Source organism: Miscanthus floridulus, chromosome 12 (assembly GCF_019320115.1).
Source record: "Miscanthus floridulus cultivar M001 chromosome 12, ASM1932011v1, whole genome shotgun sequence".
In the NCBI taxonomy this organism is placed as follows: domain Eukaryota; kingdom Viridiplantae; phylum Streptophyta; class Magnoliopsida; order Poales; family Poaceae; genus Miscanthus; species Miscanthus floridulus.
In genome coordinates, this window is record NC_089591.1 from 41,208,266 (window position 1) to 41,221,643 (window position 13,378).

Here is a 13,378-nt window from a genome sequence, read left to right on the forward strand (position 1 = left end):
TCGTCGAGCATGTGCATGGACCATGCATGTGTCCATATAGGCATGTAGAGCAGTGGGGCGGCAGGCAATGGTGTTGCCGGCGCATTGGGCTGGGCGGGCGCGTTTGATGGCGTCAAGGAATGGGAATGGCGGGACGTGACGCGCGGTCCGTACTGCTGTCGCGCAGGCTTTCGCTTGAAGCGCTGCGGACGTGCGGTGGTGCAGAGACCGGCAGGGTGCGGCGTTGAGCTCTGCACGGCATCCCATCGCTTGGACTTGGGAGTGGACGTCTTCTCCGATCCACCTCAGAACTCAGATCCTCGCTTGAAGCATTTGCAAAAGTTGCAACGCGGTGCCGGTGCGGAGCAGTCGAGCAGAGGTGCAGTGCAGGCGTGCAGCCAGTGTGGAAGGATCTGTGTCTGGTGCTGCGAGACTAGTGGAGTCAGTGATCTGTGTTGGTAACATGTATACTACGTTGGGTTGGGCCGCAAGATGAGGTTGTCATTGGGTTATAATGGGCTGTGAACTTCCATGGATCTAGTACTGTGCTTTTCCGCACGTAAAAATGGTACTGGGCTCTGCTTCCAGAATCCAGACTACCTCCTTGGAAAATTCAGAAAAAAAATAAAGTCTAATTTGCCTTCCTCAATTATCGGGGTTATTCGATTTTCCTCCCTGAACTACAAAACCGGTTTATTATCTCTCTCAACTTTTAAAATCATTTATTTTTGCACATTAGATGATTTTGATGGTGGTTTTGCTGATGTGGCATCACGTTAGAAGGATAAATCGTGCTAAGTTGAAAGTCGAGGGAGTAAATCAGAGTAGAAATATTTTTAAAAATATCCAAAAATTCATAAAACAATTTTCAAAAAATAAATATCTAATTTTTTACATGGAAAATAATGCAATTAAAATACTAAAATTTGGCTTAATCTTAATAAATCATTGAAATTTTGTTTTACCATGGAAAATTGTGAAACTAGTTTCTTTTTTTCTAAACTCATGCTCTATCTTATAGTGTCTAACTTGAAATCGTTTGAATCTTGATGAACTCATTTTGGTGCTTATTTGATAGCAGAAGCTATCGTTATCTATTATAATTAGTCGATATTGATCGTCCAACCACGAAGAAGCGTCAGTAGAACGTGGTCCAGACTAGGTATGTGTGGTAGGGTGTGCGTTGGTGCCCTACTCTAGATAATGTTAACATTTTTGTATATACTTGTCCTGTTCTAAAACAGCATCTTGTTTTTTTAAGGAGTTAATTTAAAAAACTAACAAAAATGCATAAATTTTTTAATATATTGTAATGTGTAATAAGTATTATTATATTAATAATGACATATATATTTGTGATAATAAACATATTAGGAAATATAAATGTTGCTAAAGTTTTCTATAAATCTATTAAAAAAATTTAAAAAGTTTAACTTACGAAAAGAGATGTACGGTTATTTTAGATTATTTAGTTAAATTTGAGATAGATTGATTTGGTAGGGAGCTAGAAATATATATATTTCTTTTCTCCTAAAACAAAAAAGAAGATATGTTTTTTTGGTGTGACAATCTAGCTTCGTCATGTCCGTCTGCCCCGTGCGATACCTCTCCCCCGCGTCGTCGCCCTTTCCTCCCGCGGCCCCAAGTCTCGATCCCCCTGCCCTCACTCTGCCCTTGCGCTCGTCGCGCCCGCGCCGTCGCCCTCGCCCAAGTCCCGAGATCCAGCTCCGCTTCTCATCGCGAGATCCTGCTCGCTCCACCTCCCCCGAGCGTGCGCTCCCCCTCATGAAATCCCACGCGCTCTCCCGTGCGTGCGTTCCCCTCGCGAGATCCCGCCGTGCGGCCGCGCCGTCATCCTCGCCGTGCCCGTGCCCGTCTGCCTACGACCGTGCGATACTTCGTTCGCTTCGTGCGATTGCCCGGGGTACGTAGTACGCGGAAACGCACACAGGGCCACGAGGGCACGGCACTAGGCGCGGCGGCGCATGTGAGAAGGATAAATCGTGCTAAGTTGAAAGTCGAGGGAGTAAATCAGAGTAGAAATATTTTTAAAAATATCCAAAAATTCATAAAACAAATTTCAAAAAATAAATATCTAATTTTTTACATAGAAAATAATGCAATTAAAATACTAAAATTTGGCTTAATCTTAATAAATCATTGAAATTTTGTTTTACCTTGGAAAATTGTGAAACTAGTTTCTTTTTTTTCTAAACTCATGCTCTATCTTATAGTGTCTAACTTGAAATCATTTGAATCTTGATGAACTCATTTTGGTGCTTATTTGATAGTAGAAGCTATCGTTATCTATTATAATTAGTCGATATTGATCGTCCAACCACGTAGAAGCGTCAGTAGAACATGGTCCGAACTAGGTATGTGTGGTAGGGTGTGCGTTGGTGCCCTACTCTAGATAATGTTAACATTTTTGTATATACTTGTCCTGTTCTAAAACAACATCTTGTTTTTTTAAGGAGTTAATTTAAAAAAATGACAAAAAATGCATAAAATTTTTAATATTTGTAATGTGTAATAAGTATTATTATATTAATAATAACATATATATTTGTGATAATAAACATATTCGAAAATATAAATGTTGCTAAAGTTTTCTATAAATCTATTAAAAAAATTTAAAAGTTTAACTTAAGAAAAGAGATGTACGATTATTCTAGATTATTTAGTTAAATTTGAGATAGATTGATTTGGTAGGGAGTTACAAATATATATATTTCTTTTCTCCTAAAACTAAAAAGAAGATATGTTTTTTTGGTGTGACAATCTAGCTTCATCCTGTCCGTCTGCCCCGTGCGATACCTCTCCCCTGCACCGTCGCCCTTTCCTCCCGTGGCCCCAAGTCTCGATCCTCCTGCCCTCGCTCTGCCCTTGCGCTCGTCGTGCCCGTGCTGTCGCCCTCGCCCAAGTCCCGAGATCCCGAGATCCAGCTCTACTTCTCATCGCGAGATCCCGCTCACTCCCCCTCCCCCAAGCGTGCGCTCCCCCTCACGAAATCCCACTCGCTCTCCCGTGCGTGCGGTTCCCCTCGCGAGATCCCGTCGTGCGGCCACTCCGTCATCCTCGCCATGCCCGTGCCCCGTCTGCCTACGACTGTGTGATACCTCGTTCGCTTCGTGCGATTGCCCGGGGTACGCAGTACGTGGACATGCACGCAGGGCCACGAGCGGCACGACACTAGGCGCGACGGTGCACGTTAGAAGGATAAATCGTGCTAAGTTGAAAGTCGAGGGAGTAAATCAGAGTAGAAATATTTTTAAAAATATTCAAAAATTCATAAAACAATTTTCAAAAAATAAATATCTAATTTTTTTACATGGAAAATAATGCAATTAAAATACTAAAATTTGGCTTAATCTTAATAAATCATTGAAATTTTGTTTTACCATGGAAAATTGTGAAACTAGTTTCTTTTTTTTTCTAAACTCATGCTCTCACCCTGTTCGCTTGTTGGTTTTAGACAGCCCAAACCAGCCAGCCAACAGTGTTTTTCTCTCACAATAAACCAGCACCAGCAGCCCAAACTAGTCCAGAAACCAACCAGCGAACAGGTCGTCTATCTTATAGTGTCTAACTTGAAATCGTTTGAATCTTGATGAACTCATTTTAGTGCTTATTTGATAGTAGAAGATACCGTTATCTATTATAATTAGTCGATATTGATCGTCCAACCACGTAGAAGCGTCACTAGAACGTGGTCCGGACTAGGTATGTGTGGTAGGGTGTGCGTTGGTGCCCTACTCTAGATAATGTTAACATTTTTGTATATACTTGTCCTGTTCTAAAACAACATCTTGTTTTTAAGGAGTTAATTTAAAAAAACTGACAAAAAATGCATAAAATTTTTAATATTTGTAATGTGTAATAAGTATTATTATACTAATAATGGCATATATATTTGTGATAATAAACATATTAGGAAATATAAATGTTGGTAAAGTTTTCTATAAATCTATTAAAAAAATTAAAAGTTTAACTTAAGAAAAGAGATGTACGGTTATTCTAGATTATTTAGTTAAATTTGAGATAGAATGATTTGGTAGGGAGCTAGAAATATATATATTTCTTTTCTCCTAAAACTAAAAAGAAGATATGTTTTTTTTGTGTGACAATCCAGCTTCGTCCTGTCCGTCTGCCCCGTGCGATACCTGTCCCCCGCGCCGTCGCCCTTTCCTCCCACGGCCCCAAGTCTCGATCCCCCTGCCCTCGCTCTGCCCTTACGCTCATCGCGCCCGCGCCGTCGCCCGAGTCCTGAGATCTCGAGATCCAGCTCTGCTTCTCATCGCGAGATCCTGCTCGCTCCCTCTCCCCCAAGCGTGCGCTCCCCCTCACGAAATCCCACTCGCTCTCCCGTGCGTGTGGTTCCCCTCGCGAGATCCCGTCGTGCGGCCGCGCCGTCATCCTCGCCGTGCCCGTGCCCGTTTGCCTACGACCGTGCGATACCTTGTTCGCTTCGTGCGATTGCCCGGGGTACGCAGTATGCGGACACGCACGCAGGGCCACGAGGGGCACGACACTAGGCGCGGCGGCGCACGTTAGAAGGATAAATCATGCTAAGTTGAAAGTCGAGGGAGTAAATCAGAGTAGAAATATTTTTAAAAATATCCAAAAATTCATAAACAAATTTCAAAAAATAAATATCTAATTTTTTACATGGAAAAATAATGCAATCAAAATAATAAAATTTGGCTTAATCTTAATAAACCATTGAAATTTTGTTTTACCTTAGAAAATTGTGAAACTAGTTTCTTTTTTTTCTAAACTCATGCTCTATCTTATAGTGTCTAACTTGAAATCATTTGAATCTCGATAAACTCATTTTGGTGCTTATTTGATAGTAGAAGCCATCGTTATCTATTATAATTAGTCGATATTTATAGTCGAAACACGTAGAAGCGTCAGTACAACGTGGTCCGGACTAGGTATGTGTGGTAGGGTGTGCATTGGTGCCCTACTCTAGATAATGTTAATATTTTTGTATATACTTGTCCTGTTCTAAAACAACATCTTGTTTTTTTAGTTAATTTAAAAAACTGACAAAAAATGCATAATTTTTTTAATATTTGTAATGTGTAATAAGTATTATTATATTAATAATGACATATATATTTGTGATAATAAACATATTAGGAAATATAAATGTTGCTAAAGTTTTCTATAAATCTATTAAAAAAATTTAAAAGTTTAACTTAAGAAAAGAGATGTACGGTTATTCTAGATTATTTAGTTAAATTTGAGATAGATTGATTTGGTAGGGAGCTAGAAATATATATATTTCTTTTCTCCTAAAACTAAAAAGAAGATATGTTTTTTTTTGTGTGACAATCCAGCTTCGTCCTGTCCGTCTGCCCCGTGCGATACCTTCCCCCGCGCCGTCGCCCTTTCCTCCCACGGCCCCAAGTCTCGATCCCCCTGCCCTCGCTCTGCCCTTACGCTCATCGCGCCCGCACCGTCGCCCGAGTCCTGAGATCTCGAGATCCAGCTCTGCTTCTCATCGCGAGATCCTGCTCGCTCCCCCTCCCCGAGCGTGCGCTCCCCCTCACGAAATCCCACTCGCTCTCCCGTGCGTGTGGTTCCCCTCGCGAGATCCCGTCGTGCGGCCGCGCCGTCATCCTCGCCGTGCCCGTGCCCGTTTGCCTACGACCGTGCGATACCTCGTTCGCTTCGTGCGATTGCCCGGGGTACGCAGTATGCGGACACGCACGCAGGGCCACGAGGGGCACGACACTAGGCGCGGCGGCGCACGTTAGAAGGATAAATCATGCTAAGTTGAAAGTCGAGGGAGTAAATCAGAGTAGAAATATTTTTAAAAATATCCAAAAATTCATAAACAAATTTCAAAAAATAAATATCTAATTTTTTACATGGAAAAATAATGCAATCAAAATAATAAAATTTGGCTTAATCTTAATAAACCATTGAAATTTTGTTTTACCTTAGAAAATTGTGAAACTAGTTTCTTTTTTTTTTCTAAACTCATGCTCTATCTTATAGTGTCTAACTTGAAATCATTTGAATCTCGATAAACTTATTTTGGTGCTTATTTGATAGTAGAAGCCATCGTTATCTATTATAATTAGTCGATATTTATAGTCGAAACACGTAGAAGCGTCAGTACAATGTGGTCCGGACTAGGTATGTGTGGTAGGGTGTGCGTTGGTGCCCTACTCTAGATAATGTTAATATTTTTGTATATACTTGTCCTGTTCTAAAACAACATCTTGTTTTTTTTAGTTAATTTAAAAAACTGACAAAAAATGCATAATTTTTTTAATATTTGTAATGTGTAATAAGTATTATTATATTAATAATGACATATATATTTGTGATAATAAACATATTAGGAAATATAAATGTTGCTAAAGTTTTCTATAAATCTATTAAAAAAATTTAAAAGTTTAACTTAAGAAAAGAGATGTACGGTTATTCTAGATTATTTAGTTAAATTTGAGATAGATTGATTTGGTAGGGAGCTAGAAATATATATATTTCTTTTCTCCTAAAACTAAAAGAAGATATGTTTTTCTTGGTGTGACAATCCAGCTTCGTCCTGTCCGTCTGCCCCGTGCGATACCTCTCCCCCGCGCCGTCGCCCTTTCCTCCCGCGGCCCCAAGTCTCGATCCCCCTGCCCTCGCTCTGCCCTTGCGCTTGTCGTGCCCGCGCTGTCGCCCTCGCTCGAGTCCCGAGATCCCGAGATCTAGCTCTGCTTCTCATCGCAAGATCCCGCTCACTCCCCCTCCCCCGAGCGTGCGCTCCCCCTCACGAAATCCCACTCGCTCTCCCGTGCGTGCAGTTCCCCTCGCGAGATCCCGCCGTGCGGCCGTGCCGTCATCCTCGCCGTGCCCGTGCCCGTTTGCCTACGACCGTGTGATACCTCGTTCGCTTCGTGCGATTGCCCGGGGTACACAGTACGCAAACACGCACGCAGGGCCACGAGGGGCACGACACTAGGTGCGGCGGCGCACGTTAGAAGGATAAATCGTGCTAAGTTGAAAGTCGAGGGAGTAAATCAGAGTAGAAATATTTTTAAAAATATCCAAAAATTCATAAAACATATTTCAAAAAATAAATATCTAATTTTTTACATGGAAAATAATGCAATTAAAATACTAAAATTTGGCTTAATCTTAATAAATCATTTAAATTTTGTTTTACCTTGGAAAATTGTGAAACTAGTTTCTTTTTTTCTAAACGCAGATCGCCATTGCCCGGGGTCAGCGGTGAAGGGAGGGCGGCGGCGGGCGGCCACAGATCAGTCCGACTGGTGGTCGCGGGTTGGGTACGCCCTCTCGGGAGCTACGACTCGCGACTAGGCCGGCGGCGGCGCATCCCTCTCCGGCCAGCACCTCCTCTTCCACTCCGGCCAGCACCGCGCCCCTCTCTCCATCCTCGGCGAGGGCCTCCGTCTCCTTCTACCAGTCGGCGGACGGCTAGGGTTTCGGCCGGCGGCGGCCGCGTCCAGAGCAGGCTTCCCCGCCGGCTGCGCCTCCCTCTCCCACCTCCTCTCCGCTGCGACATCGACGACGCCAGGGCCTGGACGCACGGCGGCCGAGTCACCGCGCTCGTGTTCGTGCGCGACGAGGAGACGCCAGGCCGGCCGGTCGTCGTTGCGGCGGGGGGCCCGAGCCGCCGCAGCGGGTGGTTACTCTCGCCGCGGCTGTGTTGGTCGTAGATTGACCACACGTGCTGCCCGTGCGCTCACCTCAGGTGAGCTTCCCTCCCTTCCTTCTCCTCTCAACTCTCTTGCATTTTTTCCTCATCCTCAGGTGAGCCCTTTGTTCAGTTTTGTTATGCATTTTTTTTCCTCATCCCTGCAGGTAGGATGCGGCCAGCAGTTCCAGGTTCTGGCTGGGAGGATTTTTCAAGGTACGTTTTCTTTAGATGATTTGCCCTGTGGTTTCCTTTCCAGTATTTTTTCTGTTATAAACACACTGACATTCTCAGCAACTCTCTTTTTTCTCACAACTTTGTAGATTGATAATGATGCTTCTCAATTTATTGGTCCACTCGTATTAACCTGTTGTTAGAGGTTTGCTTCTCATTCCATGACATTTGAAGCCAATAACATGGAAGTGCTTATTAATGTATCTATGCACAAAATTTTGTATAAATTGGTAGAGATTTCTTTTCATCAATCACTCGCCCCCATCATTAATAGTGCTGCTGAAGTCCATTGATTCTGGAACAGACAGTGTGATTATGTATATCTTAACATGCCTTAATTATTTGCTTTGAACCATTTTTTTTCTTTTGACAGTCTACGAAAAAAGGTGATCCATCTCGGAACAGGTACATCTATGCCTTCTCAATTTTTGCAGGAGTGGTATGGATCATTTTCATTTCCTTCAGGTGTATTTGAAGTTTTGAACTTCCAACCAACAATTATGGTACTTATGACTCTTCTATTTTTCAGTCACAGGGGGTTCTTGCTGAGGCACAGTACTCTCAGAATGTCATGCGTGTGGGTAGGCATCCTTGGAATCACTTGTTCCACTTTCTTGAGATCACTCTTCTACTTAGGTTGGCTTGGGAATCATTCCTGATTTGTAATAACACGTGGTCTGAACTTTTGTTGTTATACAGATTGCAACTGTTTTCCACAATTCGTTGCGATTAATTAATGATAGTCGTAGGAAGCTTGCTTCTGGGAGGATTACCAATTTGATTTCAACTAATGTGGAGTCCCTTCAGGTATACTTTTGTGTTGGACTTGCTCATTGTTACAAAGGATGGAAGGACTGAAGGAAGAAGTGACATGTGTGGATACCATGCATGCTGGCCATTCATGTCCATCTTTTTTGCACCCTTCTAATTTAGTTTGTACATTTGCAGCAAGTGTTTCTTGTCCTTGTCATAATCAGGGAGGTGTGCTTCACATCAAGGCCATAGATCACCACAACATGCTGACGTGCTGAACTGAACTTCAGGAATAGCTAAATAACTCCTAGGTGAGATGCTCCCCCCCTCTAGCACCTGTTTATCTTTCTTTTGATATAAATATGACAAATTTTATCCATCTAGATTAACAAGAGATACAAATATGACAAATTTTATCCATCTAGATTATGGAGGTAGCTTGGTCAGAATTTCTAATATGAATATCTACATTTGCAGGTTTGCTCTAATGGTTGTTGACAGTGCCACAGCTCTGTACAGAACTGATTTCTCAGGAAGAGGAGAGCTATCAGCTAGGCAAATGCATATGGCTTCAGAAGTTAGCAGATGAGGTTGGTATAAAATTGTTATTATTTTTTTGTCTTCAAGAACACCAAGTCTTCTCTTTATGGTTTTTGTCTTAGCTTTCAGTCAAATGAAAATGTTGTTGCCACTGGATATCCCTTCATGATTTTTTGCTTTTCTTAATTTGATTTGATTGATCATGGCAGTTTGGAGTTGCTGTGGTTATCACCAATCAAGTAGTAGCACAAGTGGATGGCTCAACTATGTTTGCCGGACCACAGATCAAGCCCATTGGTGGTAACATCATGGCTCATGCTTCCACAACAAGGTACTGTACATTATACCAGTTATCACGAACTAACTGGTTATCTCCAAGACCCAGGTTCTGTTCTGTTCCTATCCATATCATTTATTAAAATGTCGATACTGCCTCCAACTCTCCATCAGGCTCGCTCTTCGCAAGGGAAGAGGGGAGGAGCGGATTTGTAAAGTAATAAGCTCTCCCTGCCTGGCTGAAGCTGAAGCGAGGTTTCAGATAGCTTCTGAAGGTGTTGCAGATGTCAAGGATTGAGGCCGTCTTATCTCTGCATACAGTGTACAGTGCTTCATCTCTAGGGCTTGTCTTAACTCAGCCACTAGCATTCAAAGTATCCTTTCTTCCGTGTTTACTTTACTGCACGCTAGCAAATTTGGTAGCCTGGTGTTTGCTGTCTGTTTCATATTCTCTTGATTAAGTAAAGCCCTAACTTGTAAATTGCAATGTCTGTGAGTACAACTGGCTAGGAGATCTAAGTATAGCTGTATTGTTCTGTTCCGTACAGTGCTTATTGTGTTGTTAGTTTGGAGGTGCACAAATATAGGAATTGCAAATCCGCTTGTGTAGTGTATCAGTATTACAGTATGATTTATATTACTCTACTTCCTGACAGTTCTCTTGATTCTAGAGTCTTTCTCGTGCAGTTTATTTGAATAAGATAGTTCTATTGTAAATGCAAATCAACCACGGTACAAGCCTTGGATTTCGAGTCAGCTTTGTGCTGCACTTGAATATATGTGTTTCTGTCTTTGGACATAAGTGCGTAGAAACCAGCACTGCACCGTTGGAAAGATGACATAGGCTACCATCTCCTCTTGTTATTAGTATAGTTACTGTTAGTATCGTCATTAATGCCCTTGTTGGGTTTCAACTCTGGCCTGCCCTAACTTTCTGGGACTAAATGGCTTTGTTTTTGTTGTCTTTACTGCCAATGCTTGGTTTCCATTTCTCTATAAAGATGAATTTCATTGTCTTTGAGGCTGCCCCCTTTGTGAAATGGAAAATGATAACATGAATTTCTAAATTTCATTGTCTTTTCAGGCTGTCCCCTTTGTGAAATGGAAAATGATAACATGAATTCCTAATACGTCGCTCTACCTGCTGACCGCATCTCCGCCCGTGGGGGAGGACACGGCCGCTGCCACCCGCCCTGCGCGGCCTCACGCTGGAGGAGCTCGCGATGGCGGTGTGTCCATGGAGGACGAGGAGCCCGTAGACTCGCCGGCCTCCGCCATCGTGGACTGAGCGTTCCACCTGCAGCCTGCCCTGCCTTCCTCCTTCGGGTCTGCATCGGAGGGGAAGTTGCAGTCCCACTCCCACCTCGATGCACGGGACTCGACGCAGGGGTTAGCGCCGCCATGGCCTCAACGCGTGACGGAAGATGGCTGGCACCGTCGCTGCCTGGAGTTCGAGATTTGGAACGGCCCACATTGCTCCAGCAGTTGCGACTCTCGACTCTAGGTACGATTCGATTTGACCGTCTCTTCCCCATTCTCATTGGTTTTTAGTTTTGATCCGTGTTGATTGTGGTTTTGATGGTGATTTGTTTGTGTTGTTCCGAGAACCATTTGTTGCCGAGCTTCATGGACACGTCGGCTAGAAGTGGCAGCGACAGTGATCGGAATGACAAAAAACAGGACAAGAGCATTCAGCGCTGGCCAAGAAAGGCATGTTCAGGTACGTGGACCGCCTCCTCCACGAATCCACCCGAGCCTTGCGTTACTTTAGCAAATCTGACAACACCACATGCCTAGGTCAGTGCTTGCATCTTCCGATCCATCTATAGCAGCCAACCAGTATGGGAGTTAACTTGCCCTTCCAAATCAAGAAGGCCTTTTCATATGTCACATCTTTTTGGATGAATTGCTTGATATGCTTTGCCCTGCTACAGGTTGCCAGGCTTTCCTTGCAATAGATAAAAGAGCTATTCTCTGCACATAATTAGTGAATGAATCCTACCTATATATATTAAATGGGAACTTTGCAGATGCATGGATGAATTCTCTCTATTTTCAGTAGGTGTTTTTTAAAAGGCATTACAAAAACAAGATGCATATGAACAATTTACAGTGGTGGTCACTGAGAAGTAGGATATCGCAATGCTTTCCTGCTTTCCTCGCATGCTCATGCCAATATGTCATGCCTTAGTAGAGCTTCTAAAGTGTCAAACTGTATGCTCTTATCTACTTGTTAAAGTTATGTAGATAAAAAAATTCTTAGAAAATGGTGTCCTCAAATTGCAGTTGTTGTTTTAGCAAGGTCGGTTTCTCTTACTATATGGTCAAAAAATGATGAAAAAAGTTGTGTTAATTGTGATGTGTATTTTTTGGTGTGCCCACAATACAGTGTGAAACAATTTTCTACTCTGCAGGAGGTAAAACATTGCATAGTATGGGATCCTCGTTGTCTTCCTAATGCTTTATAAAGGTAGACTTCCTAATGCTTTAGTATCTTTTTTAAATAACAGATTGTTGAAAAGCCTGTAAGCTATTACCACAGAGAGTGTTTTCATGTGATGTGACTCCAAGTATTATTAATGTGTAGCTGTCTCTTTTTTCAGATAAGCAGTGAATAGACAATTGAGACCCTGTTTCATTTATAATCAGTTTTTGGATGCCATATGGGTGGTTGGGGTGGTATCCAAAATATTTTTTAACTGCTCCATGGAAATTAAACAAAATCGATGATTTCACTTCTTCATTTTACTACGGAATAAATTTATCTTTCCGAAACAGTGATTTTGTTCGGTATAAATAGAGAAATCAGTGCTAACTGATATGCTGATTTTTTTTTGGCTTATCTAAAAAGAGTCAGAGTATTCAACTCAAAATAAGATAGATCTTAAACAACATAGAACCATGTGATCCTCTAATATATAAAAAGAGATGTGTGCCAGTTGTATCATTTGTACTATTGCAGGTATCTTATGACCACTCAGTGGTGTTCTTCGATCCATGCTTATGATTTTTTTGGTTACAAATACGACTTTTTGTGCTTGTAGCAATGCACAGGCCAATACATATATTACAGTAACTCTATTTCGTAGATTGGAGGAGAAGAAAAGTGAAGGGGAGCAATTTGATCAAAAACAAAAGTGAAAAGTTGTAGATTGAAGGAGAACAATAATTGGTTGATCATTTTCTAACATAGATCATCATACAAGGCTTCAGTCCCTAGATAGAAAAGGCATATAGGTAACTCTGTTTCATCTTACAATTGATGTAAAAGTTAAAGCTCAATTGCCAGTGACCTATGAATCATGACCCATACACTGGATTATATGCTTTTATAACATAATTGTTGTATTTGTGTATGCTCACTACCTAAACGCTCCAAATTGTTTCTTCGTCTTACCAGTGTTTTTACATAGCCAATTGTACGTAGCGCTATCTATATCCATAGCAAGATCTAATATCAGGATCTTGGACAGTGTTAATTGTTGAGAAGAACATGAACGAGGGGAAGAAATTGTTAAATGATAATATTTCCAATGAATATCATCTATAAAGAGGTTTTAGCTCTATAGACAAGATAATATTGCATGTTAATACTGTTTTTATGATAATAAAAAATACCTTTATTAAACAATACCGTTATTTATCGTACGATCTGTGTGTTTTTAATATAAAAGTTTTGCTGTTCCGTAGCAACGTACGGGCATGCTACCTAAGTATATAAGAACCCTCAAGAGTCAAGACCCTTTTTCCCTGGCCACATTAAAAATGCCGTGCTACGATGTTTTTGGTCCCTCTCCATCACTCCGTCTGCTCTTCTTTCTCTGCAAAAAGCATGCAGTCTTTTCTTGCGATGCGCTCGGCAGGCCGAACGGAAGCCTGAAATAAAGCTGTGAAACACCTAAGGCTGCGGCGCTAGTTACGCGGCTGCAA

General features: G+C 42.0%; 1 protein-coding gene across 1 annotated transcript; it reads left to right on the forward strand.

Moving 5' to 3' along the window:
* Nucleotides 1–125: 125 nt before the first annotated feature.
* LOC136495757 (uncharacterized) lies at nucleotides 126–12,842 on the forward strand. Its single transcript, XM_066491599.1, has 13 exons — nucleotides 126–215; nucleotides 7,309–7,702; nucleotides 7,813–7,861; nucleotides 8,253–8,318; nucleotides 8,409–8,460; nucleotides 8,579–8,686; nucleotides 8,828–8,943; nucleotides 9,110–9,222; nucleotides 9,382–9,503; nucleotides 9,623–9,770; nucleotides 10,533–11,168; nucleotides 11,863–11,918; nucleotides 12,538–12,842. The coding sequence occupies exons 1-7, from the start codon at nucleotides 126–128 to the stop codon at nucleotides 8,882–8,884; spliced, it is 816 nt and encodes a 271-aa protein (XP_066347696.1). The 3' UTR covers nucleotides 8,885–8,943; nucleotides 9,110–9,222; nucleotides 9,382–9,503; nucleotides 9,623–9,770; nucleotides 10,533–11,168; nucleotides 11,863–11,918; nucleotides 12,538–12,842.
* The last annotated feature ends 536 nt before the right edge of the window (nucleotides 12,843–13,378 follow it).